Source organism: Taurulus bubalis (assembly GCF_910589615.1).
Source record: "Taurulus bubalis genome assembly, chromosome: 4".
NCBI classification, from domain to species: domain Eukaryota; kingdom Metazoa; phylum Chordata; class Actinopteri; order Perciformes; family Cottidae; genus Taurulus; species Taurulus bubalis.
Window position 1 is genome coordinate 18,543,791 of NC_136592.1, and position 19,521 is coordinate 18,563,311.

General features: G+C 39.3%; 1 protein-coding gene across 1 annotated transcript; it reads left to right on the forward strand.

The window, feature by feature from the left end:
• Positions 1–150: 150 nt before the first annotated feature.
• On the forward strand, positions 151–18,301 carry cnsta (consortin, connexin sorting protein a; the record flags this gene model as incomplete). The annotated part of the gene is made up of 11 exons (XM_079217557.1): positions 151–562; positions 3,771–4,426; positions 7,348–7,378; positions 8,571–8,657; positions 9,253–9,334; positions 11,306–11,327; positions 11,467–11,533; positions 12,740–13,311; positions 13,807–14,025; positions 15,345–15,498; positions 15,767–18,301. 11 exons carry the CDS (start codon positions 151–153, stop codon positions 15,973–15,975), a joined length of 2,511 nt encoding a protein of 836 aa, XP_079073683.1. The 3' UTR covers positions 15,976–18,301.
• Between the last annotated feature and the right edge of the window lie 1,220 nt (positions 18,302–19,521).

The following is a 19,521-nucleotide window of genomic DNA, read 5'->3' on the forward strand; positions in this document are numbered from 1 at the left end:
TTTTGTTCTTCTATGCTGTGGTTGCTTTGTCTCAAGTTGCAGCTGACCTTTTAAATATGGATTCAAAGTCAACTGAGATATTCATAGGGATTTAATTGTTCTTTGGTTTTCTTACTTTATTAATATTTTTGGAACTTCAACTGATCCTTTATGTTATCTCTAGGTCAGCTTGAGAGGGAGGACATAGCAATGTCACAAGCTCAGGTGGGCGGGACTGACCTCTGTGATAACCTTCTCAATCCTGACGCTCTCACTGGCCAAACACGAAATCTCAACGAGACTAACGCTCTTGCACAGATTCAAAGCCTCTCTCCTTCACAAAAGGAAGAGGGGGGAGGGCTCATCCCCAAAACCTCTGTCAACAATAATGGGGAGGAGGAGGAGCACGGAAAGGAGGGCTACACAGGAAGAGGCAGAGAGGAGGATGAAGAAGAAGACATTGATGAGGTGATGAAGGGAGAAGAAGAAGAAGAGGAGGAAGAAGAATCAGAGGACTCAAGCTGTCTAATTCGCTGCCAGTCTCCCGAAACTCCAATGACTGATTCCTCCTATTCAGAGACAGGTAGGGAACATACACTTTCACAGACACAACTTTTGCATCTTATATTTTGCCTGCAGTAATACTTTTGATGGCCCTTTAGGGGCAGTAGAAGACCACAACACGCTAACAGATACACAGAGCAGAGTTGCAAAATAATTCCCAGGGATCGTCTTTGGGAGCGACCCCTTTCATACTACATGTAGATTCATTGTCAGTGTAAAATAATATTTAATTTAATTTTGAGGACAGAACAAATGCACCGTAACAGAAGTTAGACAGTTGGGCCACATTTTTATATATACAGGACTGTCTCAGAAAATTAGAATATTGTGATAAAACTCTTTATTTTCTGTAATGCAATTAAAAAAACAAAAATGTCATGCATTCTGGATTCATTACAAATCAACTGAAATATTGCAAGCCTTTTATTGTTTTAATATTGCTGATTATGGCTTACAGCTTAAGAAAACTCAAAAATCCTATCTCAAAAAATTAGAATATCATGAAAAAGTATACTAGTAGGGTATTCAACTAATCACTTGAATCGTCTAATTAAGTCGAAACACCTGCAAGGGTTTCCTGAGCCTTGAAAAACACTCAGCTTGGTTCAGTAAACTAAATCACAAGTATGGGGAAGACTGCTGATCTGACTTCTGTCCAGAGGACCATCATTGACACCCTCCATCAGGAGGGTAAGACACAAAAAGAAATTTCTCAAAGAGCAAGCTGTTCACAGAGTGCAGTTTCAAAGCACATCCACAAAAAGTCTGTTGGAAGGGGGAGATGTGGCAGGAAACGCTGCACAACCAAGAGAGATGCCCGCAGCCTTAACAGCATTGTGAAGAAGAGTCGCTTCCATAATTTGGGGGAGCTTCAAAGACAGTGGACTGAAGCTGGAGTCCAGGTATCAAAAGCCACTGTTCACAGACGTGTCCGGGAAATGGGCTACAATAGCCGTATTCCCATGGTCAAGCCACTTCTGAACTCAAGACAACGGAAGAAGCGTCTGACTTGGGCTATGGAAAAGAAGCACTGGACAGTTGCAGAGTGGTCTAAAGTCCTCTTTTCAGACAAAAGCAAGTGTTGCATTTCATTTGGAAGTCAAGGCGCCAGAGTCTGGAGAAAGGCTGGAGAGGCGCAAAATCCAAGTTGCTTGAAATCCAGTGTGAAGTTCCCACAGTCAGTGATGGTTTGGGGTGCTATGTCAGCTGCTGGTGCTGGTCCACTGTGTTTCATCAAGTCCAGAGTAAATGCAGCTGTGTACCAAGAGATTTTAGAGCACTACATGCTTCCGTCTGCAGAAAAGCTCTATGGAGATGAGGATTTTATTTTCCAGCATGATCTGGCACCTGCCCACAGTGCCAAAACCACCAGTAACTAGTGTACTGACCATGGCATTACTGTCCTCGATTGGCCTGCCAATTCCCCTGACCTGAACCCCATAGAGAATTTGTGGGCTATTGTGAAGAAGAAGCTGAAAGACACCAGACCCAACAATGCAAATGAGCTAAAGGCCGCTATTGAAGCATCCTGGGCATCCATACAACCTCAGCAATGCCACAGACTGATTGCCTCCATGCCACGCCGCATTGATGCAGTTATCCGTGCAAAAGGATTCCCAACCAAGTACTGAGTGCATTAATGGACATTTTCAAATGTTTGATTTTGTTTTGCTGTTATAAATCTTTTTTTTTTTACTTGGTCTGAGGAAATATTCTAATTTTTTTAGATAGGATTTTTGAGTTTTCTTAAGCTGTAAGCCATAATCAGCAATATTAAAACAATAAAAGGCTTGCAATATTTCAGTTGATTTGTAATGAATCCAGAATGCGTGACATTTTTGTTTTTTTAATTGCATTACAGAAAATAAAGAACTTTATCACAATATTCTAATTTTCTGAGACAGTCCTGTATATATGTATATATATATATATATATATATATATATATATATATATATATATATATTTTTTTTTTAAAGCCAATATTGTAGCTAAGGTAAACTTACAAATGTGATAGTCACACATTTGGATTGTTTTGTTTTTGCTTTAAGGAACAGTGTGTCACATTTAAGAAGATTTATTGCAGATATGCATTCTGAAACCTGGTATTAAACGGGCCCCGGTGCTAAATAATTTGAGTATTGATAAGCCCCCATCTGCTCTGCTTTTTCTGTCAAAGCTGAGCTCCTTGAACTACACACATACACACACAGGCGCAAGCTATTCGGATGAACCAGGTGACGTGAAGGAGTCAAGTTGACGGCAACATTGCTTGTTACTGCTAATACTTTCTGCGTTCCCTAAATGTATGCCCAGTTACTTACAATGAGCATTAATATTCTTGCACGAAGCCCAAAGAATGTGAAACTTTTGTTTGCTCAGTTGCGCTCTGTGGTTTCTAGAGCTCTATTCCATCAAAAGAAAGGTATTAGCTTAGCTTGGCTTCCTATTAGCTAACCACTCAAATACAAACTAGCACTAAAACACAAGATTAAAAAAATCTCTCTGCCACGTTCTAAAAAAAGATCACCTTTTAAGTTGAGATGACCTAATAAGATATGCAAACTTGTTCTTGGAATACAAAGGCATCCATAACTTTGCTCCGGTGCCTCTTACACAGAAGAACCAACACTAATCCGGTCACTTTGGGGGTCTATAGGAGGAGATTACACTATTCTGTTACCAAAGAGTGCCTTCAGCCAGTCAGCTTAGTCTGTCAGAGGTTCCAGAGAGTGGAATAAAATCCAATTCACATGAGACAAATAAACATTAAAAACACAGGGATAACCAATTAAGACTATGGATACATTTCTCTGTGTGTGTGCATGTGTGTGTGTGTGTATCACTACCACTATTTTACAACTGTGTCCCTTTTCAAACCTTTTAATGGCAAGCTGTTTTTATACCATATTTATTAATTTGCCCTTATTAATTTGCCCCTTCTCTCAAATAAACTAAAGCTTATCGCTGTAAAACTTGTAAATCTCAAGCAAGCCATTGATAAGAATGTTTCATTAATTCCTATACCTAAACAAGTTTTGTGAATATGGAGCTAACTTAATCTTCTGAATGTTGTCTCAAATATAATCAGTAGTATTGTATTGTGACTCTCCCTTATACACCCGTGTCTTCAGGAGTTTTAGACCGCTGTTTTGGAGTCATGTGGTTTCATAGTTATGCTTTCTCTCATCTCATCTGTTTGGCACTGTCTTTCTTTTCCTCTGTAGGCAGTCTGTTGGAGACTCCGTATCCTTTCAGTCCTGCGACCAGTCCAGAGCCTGCATCCCCTGTCATTCCAGTGGTCAGCCCAGAAACGGCACATCCCGCCAGTCAAGTGGAAATGAGTCAGACTGATGTCAAAATGGATTCTCATAACACTGATGCAGTGGCCTCCACCACAGGGGCCACAGGGCCTATAGATTATACTACACTCATTTTAACTTCAGACGCCAGCCCACCTGGGCCTACATGTATCACAGAAGCTACAGGCAAGATGGCAAAAAATACTAACCTCACTACAGGACATCTTACCTCATCCACAAAGCCGGTCTTCAACTATGGGCCCACATGCACAAGAGGGTTCCCCTCAACAGCAGAGACATTTACAGTACCTGCTTGCACTGCGATGCTCAACACTTCCATTGCTTCCACTCCTATGAGTGCAACAGCAAAACCCCTTCCCTTCACCACAGGGCCTACAACTACTGGTACAGAATCCAATACCACCTCAAATTTGGAACACATTACCTCCACTCCAGAGCCCACTTGTTTTTCAGTCTCCACCTGCGCTGCAGGGCCTATTCCAAGCCCTGCCCTGTTGGAGTCTCTGGAGGAGTTGGCACAAAGAGGAGATGACACTCACCTTCCACAGTACCTTCACCAGGTAACTCTTCTTGCCTTATTTCTGGCATAGTATGTCAGATACCTGAAGCCGTTTATCACCACCGAACCAGGCAGTCACTCACCTTTAACAATTATTTTAGTCTTTAATGGTTTATTTATTTATTTTCTTTCTGTCATTTTAGTCTCTTCACATTTTTTCTCTCACACTAGTTGTTAAATCACTGACTGTCTACTCAACCCAATAATCTAAATGACACTTTGTACCCTACGGCATGAGTGACTTCTAAACACAGTCCTGCACGCATAAGCCGCTTCTCACACACAGACCTGCGTGACTCGACATGAATGTTATAGGGTGTGTGAATATATCTGTCAGTTTGATTTACAAATGTCTCCACCAGGCACACCTGAGCTATGTTTTCTTCCAAGCGTGTGTGCGTGTGTGTGTGTGTGTGTGTGCACACGCCAAGTTTCTCTTTTTTTGTCTTCTTACAAAATGAAAATCAGTTAACTTTTCAGGAATAGTTACTTTTCACTTCTTTATAGAAACAGAGTACGTAGGTCAACAACAGGTCTGATCTTAACCAACCAAAAGCAATTACAGTGAGCTCATATGCCTGGATCAAATTGAATACTATAAATGAATTATTATTGTAACCCTTTTTTCTTTATTTTGCCTGCAGATTATCCATCTACTTGGCAATGGCATATTTGTGATATGAATGCAAACTAAGGAAAAAGACAGCATCGCTATTTACTAAATTCTATTCAAAATAAAAAATATATAGTACAGTTGTTACGATCACTTTTCAAAGTACTGTTCAAATTAAATTACTGTACTAGTAATAGTTCAAATACACTATAAAACATGAAATATAGCTTACTTTTGTTCAAATTATAATCCGGCCATAGCCTTAAATGTATCGTAGTGTAACATCAGTAGTGTAAATAGGCTAGTGAGCCATAGTTTGGCAGCGATTTCAGTGCTTTTCTAAATTTTTAACAGGCCGGAAAATAGACTGTATGAAATCGATGTTGAGCTGGTGGCAGTGTTTGAAAACAAATATTTTTGTCAGTAAAGTAAAAAAAATGGAATCACTGTAGACTTCATTGTATTTACCCATATGCTGTCATTAATGGAAAGACCACAAATTAAAAGCAGACTAATTGATGACAGTAAGTAAATAATAAAAACGGGTTCCACACACGCACACATGATGAACAGATTTGTTCATGCTGCTGTTAAAGTGGGACGTGACAGGACTTGATTGTAAAGTGATAAAGAATGAAAGGTCAAGTAGATGCCCTCAATCTTTTTGTGTTTTAAAAAAACATCTGAAGCTGTTTTCTTGGTGCTCTTGGAATGCATCGTAAAGGGTCCTGCAGGGCACTCGTGCACATGTCCACAATCACTAGATTAACAATGACTATTGTATGCTAACTATATGCTCACACATAGTTAATTATTACAGTAACCAGGTTAACTGTTTTTAGAGTCATTAATCAAAGTAAGATAAAATAGTAAGATAAGATAATCAAGTTATTAGAATAAACTGCATGAAAGAGGAGGAGAGAAGCAGGGGTCACAAATTAGTTTAGAAGTAACACAGTAGCGTAAATAGAAATTGTTGGGCCCTCCACGCTGAGAAAGCCAGCGTGGAGGGCCAAAGAATGGAAAAATGTCTATTAGTGCAAATGGTGTAATCAGTTGTGAATTTCCAAAGTGTCTTAATTCACAAACATAATGTGCCAAAATTGCAACATTCTCATAAGTATTGAACAGTGGGGGGAAAAAAAAATAGTGTATATATTTTCGCAGTGCATGTTATTTTTTGGGAAAAGAATCTTAAAATCTGACTCCTTCTTTTCCATGCATGAGCTTTATCGTGGTTACAGGGTTTTTATTTGTTATTGTACGACAGGGTTGCACAAGGGTGAACAGGTTATGGCTGGGGTGATTATTGTCTTTTAATATCCCCATAGCTCTTTGCAGGCTCCTCCCTGAGGCTCAGTAGATGGGTGCCAATGATGTTGTGGTTTTAATCACCCGCTGTAGAGCCCTCCTGTCCTGGGCCGTACACAGCCCATGCCACTTAGGATGCTTTCTCTTGCTCCTCTGTAAAAGTTGACAAGAACTCTGCATGAGAATTTTGCCTTAAGTTTCCCTAAGAAAATCAGCTGTTCATGTGCTTTCATCGGCAGGATGAAGATATGTGAGGCCCACGTCAGGTTGTTTGTGATGCTTATTCCCAGGAACTTAAAGCCGCTAACACTCTGAAAAGACAGGACAAATGTTAACCTCTTTCAAACTTTATTTCTAAGTCGCGTCAGTAGAGTTACCTATAGAGTCATTCAGTCGCCACCGCCCCTCTCTTCATTAGAAATGTGAGAGCCTTTTGTGCTCCTTTCCTCCTCTTTCTCTCTCTCACACTCACACACACACACACACACACACACACACACACACCTCTTGTTCTGAGATCAGCTGAGCAGCATGAAAGCGACACTTGCTGAAGAGAGGTAGAGTGTCATAGTCTCTTGTTTTTTTGTATCTTGCTATGTGTCTTCTTTTTCACTCTCACTCTCATTTTCACTCTGTTTCTCCTAAATGTAAAGGACTTGCTTAACTATTTTATTAGGTTTCTCATATCAGAGTAAGTTTTTTTCTGTCACAGTTAATTATTAAAGTCAGTGTGTCAGTAGCAGAACAGTTATAGCTCTGTGTAGTGTTGTGTTTCTATGTTCTATATTGGTGTTTTTTTCTACCTGTTTTCCTTTACTTTGTCAGATCCAATTTAGATTATTATCTTGTGTCATAGTTAAGAACCACTCTACATGAGGAATAGTTTCAGTCTGTGTTTTCAGTTTTTTGAGCCTTCTTTTCCTGGTAGCTTCTGTGACATAACTGTGATAAAAGCATGAAAAATAAGTTGTAATGTCTTTTTCTCTATCTCTCCGCAGATTGCCGAGGCCTTTGTCCTTCACAAAGACTGTATCCTTTTTATTATAGTGCTGTGTGTTTTGGAATTGGTCGTGCTATGAGTGCCATAAACGTGCCTCCTGTCTGCTAACATTACTATATTATACTGTATTATGCATTTTTCTTTGGCTATTTGTCTATTTTTTCTCATCTCTATTATTTCACACACTGGAGTAAGAGCCTGAGGATTTGGAGTGACTTGTCGCACTAACGCTTGAGACTTTACATACAGTGTGGTAAAAAAGACAGAGGAGAATAGTGGAAAAGAACTTGAAAAAGAAGGGTACAGACAGAGAGAGACAGAATAGATAAGGAGAACATGAAGAGGGGTAATTACAGAAGGTAGAACAGAGAGAGGAAAAGCACCCGTCGCTGATCGGGCTTATGCAAATTGCTCAGAGACTCACAAGATAAAGAGGCAGAAAGAAAGAAGACGCATACACGGATGGAAGATTGTTACACAGGTTAAAAAGAAAGCATTCTGCACTATTGTTGCCAAAACAATACGCTTGCCCGATGAGCAAAGATTGCAGCATTTACAGCAAATTTCCAAGTTAACAGTAAAATAATGATTATCAGCACTCATAAACAAAGCCTTTGCCTGGATTGGACATCAGTTGCCGTGAAATTAAATGATGCCAATCATCTGAACTTCTCCAAATCAAAAGATTCTTTGTTCTCTGATTGTCCTTGTATAGTGCATACACAACATTCATTCTTTGCAGACGCACTCACCGAAAGAGACGGTCTTATACAAAATATACTCACACACTTGCAGTCAATAAAGAGAAAGTATGAGACAAAGTAGGTGTAAGGGAGAAAGAAAGCAAGCATGCGAAAGAATTGGAAGTTTTGACAGGTTTAATCAGAGGAAAAAGACACAGTGGGAGGGAAGAAATAAATGAGTCAAAGAGAAGCGAGAGCTAGCTTAGCTATGTCATGCATGTACAGGGGGTTACTTAGAGAGAAAAGGCGTTCATCTGTGTCAAATACGGATTGTGTTCTGGCTGCTCGTATCCATAAACATGAGACTGCATCCTGGAGTGCTTTTATTTTGTATCTCTGGCCTGACTCTGTTAACCCCTCTCCTCCTGCCTCCCGCCGCCCTCTGTTTTTGTCATACTTTCCTTTTTTGTTTAAAAAAAAACAGGCTTGTTTGTACTGTGTGTTTGTGTTTATGTGTTTCTTAACCTGTGATGTTCAGACCAGCGGGCATTATGGTGCATCCAACTTGAGAGACTCTATCACCAGAGAGTATTGCACAACCTGAATGCACTACAAGAACAGTGGGGTAACATACATGCTCACAGCAGACTTGCATCAGATGCATGTTTACACTATCTTATGTATATGTCTGTCTATGTAACAAAACACTTTTTGTTGTATTTGTAATGATGAAAATGTGTATGCATATATATATTATTTATTGGGATTTGGGCATCTCAAAATAGAAGCTGTAGAAGAAGGTGCCTTATATTAAAGAATTGGTGATATTCATATGCAGAGAAAAAATATCACTATGCAGTACATACAATAATTTGTGAAAGAAATAAGTTGTGTACTATATAACAGCTTCACATTGGCTTTACATGTTTCTGAATATCATCCTTGTGATTTTATTTGACCACATGCAGTTATCAAGCACAAAACTACTCAACAATATGACTGCGGCCTCTGTGTCTCGTCCATTGGATCCAATAATGTATATTTAATGTCATTTCAGTGATCATATAATGTATATTCCATCAGGAAACATTCAGGATTATTGACCTATGTTGCATTCATATTTGTATTGCTTACAGGGGAGCTTAGCTCTTAAAGGCTGCCTCATAGTTGTAACAAAGCTTTTAACTCCCTGCATCTTTGTGTCTCTCCATGTCTCTCAGAGAGTCAGTGTACAAGTTCTTTCTTCGACCTGGCAACCCAACATCTGGAGACTCTAAAAAACATCTGCCAGACCCACAGACGGTCAGTGTGTGTGTACTCTTTCAGGGCTCGAAAAATACCATGTGCATTTGCACAATAGTGCACATAACATTTTAGCTGTGCATATAATTCTCAGCTCTACATGCATCAGTGCACGTAACTGTTCAGGGTTGGAAATTGTTACATGTCACACACGCTCCCGGCCCACGTCCATTTTATCATGCACTGAAAGTTTATAAGAGGCCTCTGACGGCGCACAGGCAGTCAAGATGGAGCAACATAGCACACCAACATCGTAAAAAACTGTGATTAATTGAACCATCCATTACAAAAACCCGGCCAGGCGCTGGCTGGACTTTGATGCGCTTCTATAGATGCTGTTGCTGTACGGGTAGCTGGAGCATCCAAAAAGGTTGAAGGAAAACTCGTATTTCAGCAATAATTCCTTACATTTTATCTATCAAATCTGTAAAGAAGTCCTAATTTGATAAAGACACATTGGCAGCAATGAATGTCCCTGACTTTGACATAAGTATTTTCCTGCAGAGGTTTGCTGAAATTAAAAAGTAATTTTAGTGTACAGGTTTTGGTTCAAATTAAAAGGGAACATAAGTTCAATTCCCATTACCATTTCCATATTTTCCTCACATCTAAAGGAACAATATGTAACATTGATGGCTCCTGCTTTAAATGGATGCTGCAGGCCAAATAAAAAATATTGGAGAGAGTTGTCTCTCTTCGCCCTGCTCCCCAGATTCAAAGCTCATGAGGGTTGCTGAAGAGGACGCTGAACTGGCAGAAGTGCTTGACAAGCAAACTAAATTTGAACGCATTCATATGATCATGTCAAATTTAAAATATAACATTTAAAATATAAAAAAGCATGAGAGGAACTTGCAGACAGTATACATGTTTTATTTCAGTGTTAATTAGCAAACTAGTCTCCAACACGCAAGAGAACAGTGGTTTGATACTGAATTGTGAGCAATTTGGCATTTCCACCATTTCCATTGGCTGCACACAGTCCCTCCACTTAGCGACTAGTCGTTGAGAAATCACTTACATGAAACCCTGTATAACTCTGCTCTTTTGTGACTAAAATAAACAAGATAAGTGTAAATTGGACGACTTTGGATTTACTTACTCACTTAAAACTGAGCAAGGTTGTTTCCCCTTTTTTGTCTTGGTCTTTCTACTCTTCCTTAACCTAAATCTCCGAAAGGAAAAGAGATCAGATGGACTGGATGTTCTCATCTTACTCTAGTTGTAAGATTGTATACAAATAGTGACCCACATGTCAGACTATTTATTTGAATATACAGTATTTAACCCACTTCTGGTGACATATTTACAAGTTGTTGAAACAATCCAGAAAATATTGATTTCACAATCAGAGTTTATTACAACTTTGCATTTTCATATCTGTTGTGCTTCTGTCATAAAAAGTGTGTGTGAGCATACTTGTATTTGTTGTGGAGTGTGCTCATGCAACTGTAACAAATTAGTCAAGGAAAGCTCATCGTGGCATTTTTAAATATTTAATAGGAAGTCTTATTAAGTGACTTAAGTCAAAAAGTATGCCTTTTTAGATACACAACACAGTGTCTCTCGCAAACCATACACACCTGCTTAATCTGTGTGTTCCCAGACAGGTGGAGTATGTGTGTGTGTGTGTGTGTTAGTCTGACTGCCAATAAGCATGGATATATGTGTGTTTTGAGCACTGCAGTGATAGTTTAAACACATGGCCCTCTGCTGCTGCTGCACTTTCAGACATTTGAGCCATCACGCTGCTAAGGTTTCACTTCTCCACACACACACACACACGCACACACACACACACACACACACACACACACACACACACACATGTAGTAGCCAGGGAAATGTGTTTTGAGCTAATATTAGATTGGAAGAGTAGAGCGGGGTCACCCATCTCTCACTTCTTCAAGCCAAGAACAGACCTTCAATACTTTCACCATCTCACTCTGTCTCGCTCTCTTCTGTTCATAGACCAGGAGCTAAAGATGCTGTGGTAAGACATTCATATTTTTTTGTGTGTCTGAGTGTATGTCAGAGAGAATGTACATACATATAAGATTCATATACAAAATAATTACTAAACTATGTAGTGTATGTACATGTATTGCATATGTTTCTTTGTTTGTGTACAGTGTGCGTCTTTGGACATTTTGAGGCCTACATTTGAAAAAGTTGGTGCACTGCCGTTGAGTACTTCAGGTGAGTGAGTTGGTGTATTAATATTAAAGTAGGACGTCCACTTACTGGCTTTACTTAGCTTTCAACCAAAAAGAGATTAAGTCGTCAGCCGCATATCCAGATTTAGTTGACATTTTCAGAAACAGTTGGTAAGTGGACCTTAAATGAGCGCTATACAGATGTCAGATCAAATGTATGATTGAAGAATTTCCTCCATATGGCTCTAAACATGGGAACGGCTGACGTACTGCAGGGATAAGTATCTTGTTATCAGATCAAGAAACTTGTGCCTGTTCACTGCTGCTCTCCAAATTCATTCAAGGGTCGGTGCGGTGCGATCCACAGTCTCACTAAAAGACCAAACAAACATGTTTGTAAAAACAAAACAATCGCACTAAAACTGCTTTTACACACTTATGCATACTCTGATTATCAAATTCAATTTAACTTTCAGGGTATACTTGACACTTTGATGTTGATCAGACTTACCTTGTTTACTTTGCTGGGTTCTGCTAAAGACAATATCCTGTCTTCTTTTTTGTTTGTCAGTTTTTTTTGCCATATGTAGCATTTGTCGCCTCCTTGCTTGGTTTAATGTGTGACTGATACATCCACTCCTTTCAGGTAATGAATACATGAAAAATTAGATGCAAGCAGCTCTCTATGCAAAGTACACTTTAAGTGTAACTACTGCAAAGACGTTTTTTTAAGGTTTTATGTTGGTCTGTTGAGCCCCTTGGGTTTGTATATGAGAGCAGTTCTCCCTGCTTTTAGAAATGAAATCCCTGTCAATGTAGACCGTTACATTTATCTGATGCTTTTATCTAAAGCGACTTACAATAAGTGCATTCAACCATGAGTACAAACTCAGAACAACAAGAATCAAGGAAGTACAATTTCTTCAAGAAAAAAAAACTACAAAGTGCTATAAGTAAGTGCCATCTAAGTGCTACTAAAGTGCTACTTTCTTTATTCAAGGTATAGTCGGAAAAGATGTGTTTTTAGTTTGCGGCTGTCCTCATGTCAATGGGGAGCTCATTCCACCATTGAGGAGCCAGGACGGCAAATAGTCGTGACTTTGTTGAGTGTTTAGCTCGCAGTGACGGCGCTACAAGCCCATTCATTGATGATTCTAGTGACATAAACTAGGAAGGGAAGGCCCACATGGACTAATGGCTTAAATTAATAACACACTATACTTTTCTACTCTGTCTCTTTTTCATCCAGTCCATCAGGTTGATGAAGGGATGGAGCAGAGAGCCCAAGACCCCTTGCGTTATCAGAGCAGCCATTCAGTTACACCTTCCATTAATTTGACCGATGGGCTTTATTCCCCTGAGATCTCAGAAAAGGGCAGGTCAGACCCAGACAGGGAAGTAGAGGGCAGGGACTGTTTCCATGGAGATCCAGTGACTGACGAGCACGGCAGCAACAGAGAGGGAGGAGAGGCCAAGGGAGGGGCAGAATACACCATTTCGGTCATAGGAAATGGACTACACCCCTTTACAGCTGGAGAAATGGATCAGTCCAAGCCTGCAGAGCAGCAGGGAGGAGATTTAGGTCCCACACAGGAAAAGGAGGCAAAAAGGGGGGAAGAAGAGAGGGAGGTGGAGGAGGCAGCCGAGGCTTTGGAGATGGAAGATGAGGGAGAGGAAGAAGAGGAGGAGAGGCAGAAGGAAAAAGACTCTGCTCTATGTCAGAAAGCTCTCCCAGTGGAGACTCTGGCCAGTGGGGCAGATGTGGAGCTACAACAGCTAAACCCGGACGCCCTAGCTGAGGAGAAGCTACATGAGAGCCAGGTACATATCAGAATAAATACAGAGAAATGCAATTCATGTTTTAAAGTTTGTTATTTACATTATCTGCAATTCCTAGTTTGTTTGTTTAGTTTGTTTTTCCTGAAATTACTTGCCAGTTAAACTGTGTCAGCATTGTCAGGACCAGTGTCCTATATCATTCTGGTTTTCTTCTGTTTATTAGTTCAGCTTTGCTTCAGATTTTTTTCAACCATGATGGTGATTACGGCTCCTGCTAACTACTTAGTTCCTCTATATGTCTTAAACCAGTGTTGCTACTGACGTAAATAAATAATGTATCACTTCCTTTATTCCAGATTACTATTTCCTTGAAACAACCTTCCCATAATTTATCAGCTTAACTAATGTACAATTTAAACTTTTTTATTTAATGGCTTCCAAATAGTGTTATCAAAATAGAGAGCGACAAATTTGATTACTGTCTCCATTGCTCTATATTGTTATGTAAGTTCTAACTGAATTTCATTATCACTGCAGGAGAGCGCTAAAACCTGCTTGCTCCAGGAGGTTCACAGGAAGCAGCAGGAGCACCAAGGGCCGGGTGAGAAGGTGAAAGAGGAGGTGGAGGAGGAAGAAGAGGAGGAGGAGGAGGAGGAGGAGGAGTACGAGTACGAGTACGACGAAGTGGAGCAAGTTGACATCATCAAAGAAGCTTCCTCGCTGGACAACATGGCGAAACTCATCAGTGTAGAGGAGGTGTGTACACTATCATTCGTGTGTGTGTGTGTGTGTGTGTGTGTGTGTGTGTGTGTGTGTGTGTGTTTGTAGTATTAGTTTAGTTTGTTACATTTTGTCTTTGTCGCAGGGTTTAAAAGAATAACAGACAAAAACACAATGGTGGAGCCACAAGCACATACAAAAATCTATTATCTTGAAATTGGCAATTTGAAAACTATTTTAAGGTTTCTGTTTGTCTGTACCTGCCCATCAAGCCTAAATAAATAAATAATCTTTTCCTTTCGATTTGTTTTAACTTAATTTTGGGAATAAGTAGCCCGAGTGTTCACCTTCAGTGAGAGATAACTGAAAGAGAGGTGGAGACATGGAGATGCTTAGTGCATGGAGCAGAGACAGAGAGAACTGAGGCACAATGGTAACCAGAGAAGTGGCCCACTTTTATCAAAGACGGGATGTAGATCAGCCAGGGAGATATTTTGTAAGCAGTGGTATCTGTAGTATTTGGACTGACAGGACATTTTAGGTTGGAATGGGTCTGCTCAATGTGTGGAACTAAAACTTATCTTATTGGAAGCTTTTTGTTTTACATATATAAATAAACAAGATATCGTGCCAAAAGACACCTTTTGTTGGTCTAGCACTCTTACATTAAAAACTAAAAATGTCTATCGTATTACATTTTTCAAATTATGAAAAAACTAACTATAAACTGGGTGCTTGTTGTTTATTTTTCACTATAGCCTAAATAAGCTTTTAAAAATATTGGACTCATAGCACAAATAAATTCTCACATCTGCTTCCAATTTCAAGGTTCATAAACTAACTAGGTTTAGTAACCAATATAGAGGTTAGTACTAATTCAGTTGTAAAGTATTATGTATATAGCTGAAGTATTGCAAGATAAGACAAGTTCTCTGCCTGGCCTTGGTAGGTTACCACCACTTGTGCGAAGTTCATTTGCAGTCATTTATTATATCTTTAGCTCTTTGGCGTTGAGTGTGAGATGATAGGTCTAATGTGCAACTTTTCTCATAGGGAAGCCGTGCCTGATACCGTATGACTATATACTGACTGTATGTATACTGACTATATATATACTGTCAGGGAATCTGTTGGAGGGAGTGTTGATCATGAGATTTAAAGTTGAATTCTGCTGATTGTGTGACATACGGGCACCTGGTGGACATGGCTGGTGAAGTGCACCCTTTGTAAAACACACATACACTATGTTGCTATTGTTTGTGTATGAAGATGAAAATACGGATCAAACTGTATTTTGGTATAAATTGCTGATGTATGCATTCTAACATTTTGTTGTTGTTTTTTTTGCTCGTCAGATGTCCCCTGCTTCTGGCCTTGTCTCCATATTGAAGAAGCGGCGCGTTTGTGTGGACAACATGAGTGTGTTTGCCAGCTCAGACACCCAACCTGAAAACATCCCTGCCAAAAGACGTGTCCGCTTCAAAGTCCCTGATGATGGCTATGAGCAGGGTGTGTTTGTGTGTTTATTACTAACGAGTCAGGGATTCGTATCTCTCCATAAACATAGAACAATAGCTAATGTATTGCCTTATTTTAAGTGATAATTAAATTTATAATGTTGGCAGGGCTCAATTTAAGACAAGGTAACATACACCAAATGTACTATTGTCAAACATAGTAGATGAATTCTAGAAACGTCTCTCGTCTTTATTATTAATATAATCTACTTTAACTTCCATCCAACCATATCTCTACCTCTGTTCCTCTTTCTCTGTAGATGTTGGCGGTGGAGACTCCTGCTTGCTTCTCTTCCTGCTTTGTCTGGTTACTGTAGTAATCAGTGTCGGCGGCACCGCTCTTTACTGCGCCCTGGGAGATGTCCACTCCTCAGTCTGTCAGGACTTCTCCAGAAATGCAGACTTCTACATTGGCCAGATACAGAGCGGGATAGCTCAAATGCAGCATTGGTTTGCTCACGGGTCATAGCAGCATACGGTTTGTCAACACTGTCACTGGCCTGACTGTCTATCACTGGAGGCTCCAGCAGGCCCTGCTACTTCCTGGGACAATGTTCCATGAGGTAATGGCGCCGGGCAGCTATTACAGTTCCTGCCGCTATGTGGAGCAAGTGGCTATTATGCTGCCTAACTGGCTAAACGGTTATATCAGATTCGGTTGGCATTTGTAAGCCTGCTCTACTGCATTTTTAATGCTCTTTGAATCCAATCCCAGGGTTCATTGAGCCTAAAAGTCAGAGGTCAGATGTCCTTTACAACACTACTTTGAAAAGGGAAATGGAACAGAGAGAGAAATAGCATACCTGGTGGAGAATGGAGACTATATAACAGCAGAAGGGACCTACACGCCTATCAACCCTCTCCAGATTATTTAGGTTTAACTTCTCAAGCTAGGTTTAGAAACGTATAATGTGACTCGAGTGTCCTGTTGAACTAGCTGAGCGCCGTCTCTGCACACATGTTCACTGTCAGCCAGGCAAACTGTAGTCACTGGGGGATAAATCCCCCGTTACTGGATACAAGCTTTCGCCGACTTCTCCAAGACTTAACTCCCCAATTTAGGAATGAGAACAAAGTAATAACAGATGTAACAAAAGTATGTATAATGTATAGTTTGTTAACTGGGGGGCACAGAGATGCTGCCACACACACACACTGCACACATGGGAAGTGGCTCAATGGGAATTTTCCAAACTGCTGCAACCACTAGTGTTGCTTTTATTGTTGACTTTTTTAAATCACAAATGAAATTTTAAAATGAACATACCATTCTGTGGTCTTCTACTTGGAATGAAATCAATATGTCTTAATCAACCTTTGGATGAAGGTTTGTAGTTTAATGTTAAACTTGGTTTTGTGTCACTTGTGGGGCATTTATGTATTATTATTATTATTATTATTATTATTATTATTATTATTATGTATTAGTTGACAAGAGTGTCCTGTCGCTGCCCTTTTCTGAATAACCTTTTGCAGTGAGCTTACATGGCTGCCACTGGAGACTACAAGTCTAAGCTACCTCTTTATGGTGTTCCATGAGGTAGACTTCGCTTTGTGTAGCGTATGCAAAATGTATAGGAACACAGTGCACCTCAGTATATATTGTCAGAAGAATGTTTAACATGTTGCACATAAGACTGGTACGATTTGTTTTGTATGAAAAATGCAATATTTCTACAGGAGTTGTTGGATTGGTCCTGGACTAAATGTAGACTTTATTTGATTAAAAACAAAAAATATCTATATCCACAAGCTGTTTTCAGGTTCATCGGGAAAAGTTCATGCCAATGAACTTCAGTTATGCACAGATAACTTGGAGCAGAAAATACTCAACTCTTAAGCGGGTCTGCCTGTGGATGGAATATTTTTCTATACAAAAAGATCCGTGAGAATTGTACAATTTTAGTTTAGGAACCAGTAATTATTCCGTGTACTCTCAATCAGTACAGACCTTGATGTCAATGGGATCATTTGAAGCTCCGCCTGCCTGTGGGTTTGCTGTGGGCATCACCCTCAGTGTGTGATAGTCGGTGTTTACCCTTTTGTTTTTTTCCAAAACAATTCTTTGCAACTCAAAATGATTTTTGCCACCACTTGGTCTCCTTAAAGACTCATCTAGTTACCATTTCTGTTAAGCACGTCTATTGTGTTACATCTGCTGAGTCCTGGTTTGATAGAGAAATAAGTATTTTTTCTGAGTGGAGAACTGATTTTCTAATGAGAGACAAAGAAAGACTGTTCTGGAAAGAGGAAAAGAGGCACTTTGTCTTTGAAACCCATCTTCTCCAAACAAACTTTCTGGGTTGTTTTTACTGCTTGATCTACCTTTTTCTTCTTGTCAGGCATCCATACTTTTCATGTATCATTTCAACATATTGCAATGGTTAGTGTCCGGTAAATTATCTTTCCTTTGGATGCCATGAAACTTACCCTCGAAAAAACCCACATCTCACAAAGGTCTTAATTGTCAGGATGTAAAGAAAAAAGCAAATCCATTAAAGAGAGATTTAAGTGTCTTACTTAAGCATGAATAATAGTCTAAGATGTAACCATGTTATCTTTCTCTCATTGTGTATCACTCCTGAACATTTGTTTGAGATATGAGGTCTTCCGTGATGTAAGGTGTAGTAGATTGATTCCTGTTTTTATTTGCACACGTCGTCTGGCTGGTTCAGATGACCATCATTTAGAAAACCTAATTTTTAATCTTCCAGATGATTTTAATTATTTACAATACGAGGGATGTCGAGTGCAGGTGGTTTAAAAAAATAAAAAAGATGCTTTTTTTTCTGTGATTGATTATCATCATACATCTGATTTGTTTTCACTATTGTTCTTAAGGAGGCTTCGACAGAGAATTTAATTTCTGATTTCATAACCTAACTCTTCTGAATACCAACATCTGGGTTGTTTATTTTTCATTTGGTTTCCTTTATCAGTTCTTGAGGGTGATTTGAAACTGGTGAGTTTATGCTACTGTTGTCATTATCATCTGCTATGATTGCTAAAATATTCATGATTCTTTCAAATGCAAGCACTGGATGTATTTTCATTTGTTTGCCCAATTGTTTTTTTAACGGAACATTCAGAAATGAATGAATGAATGAGTAGTCATGGTTTTTGTGTATGAATCAGTACTGTGTACCGTTAATATTACCCTGAAGAAAGGTGTTTTATGAATAGTTTGATGAACTCTTTCTCTTTGTTCATAAAGATTGTAATAAGGAGATGAGTTTTTTTTTATTTTCTTCCCAGTTGTGTCTCCCGTAAAAGCCATTGAAAAAAAGTTGTTTGAGTCTCTAATGCAACAATAGCCACTGTTCTTGTTCAAACAGTTGGAAGGTAATCATATTCAGACATTTTGAGCCTTATGTGAAATTTTTTTCACTGTCCAGAGTTTAAAAATGTGCTGATGCAAGTTGGGTTAAAGTAGACTGTAAGTCACACTATGGATGTGATTGTCTCAGTCACAGTAGCAATACATTTAGTTGGGATGACATCATTTAGCAGAAAAGACTCATGCTTTACAAACAGTCGCCAAGTGGATTTGCTTTGACCACTTTCAATGTTTTCGAGTTTGATCTTTTGAGAAAAATCCTCTTTTACGTACAGGCAATGTGCTAATTTAAAGCAACATGTGGACATACAGAATAGACTAACATTTTCAAGGACTCTGGTCACACACTTTTATATTGTCATTTAAATGTCCTGCTGTTCATTTCCACGTATCTCAATAGTATAATGGGTCTTCTCTGACACAGGATGCATGTTTAAATATGCTGGAAAATAAACCCACCTTATGAGTGAGCTAACATACATTTAGATATTCCATTATATCAAATGCACTTTAAACCAAGTGTATGTTCAATCTTCTTTTTATGTTGCAGGTTACAGAACATTCTCAACCCACAAAGGATTACTTAATCCTGCAGTTTGTCAGGAACAATTCAAAATCACCAAATCTGAAGATACATGGTTACGTTGAGGGTATGAAAAGTTGCCATTTGAAAAGTAA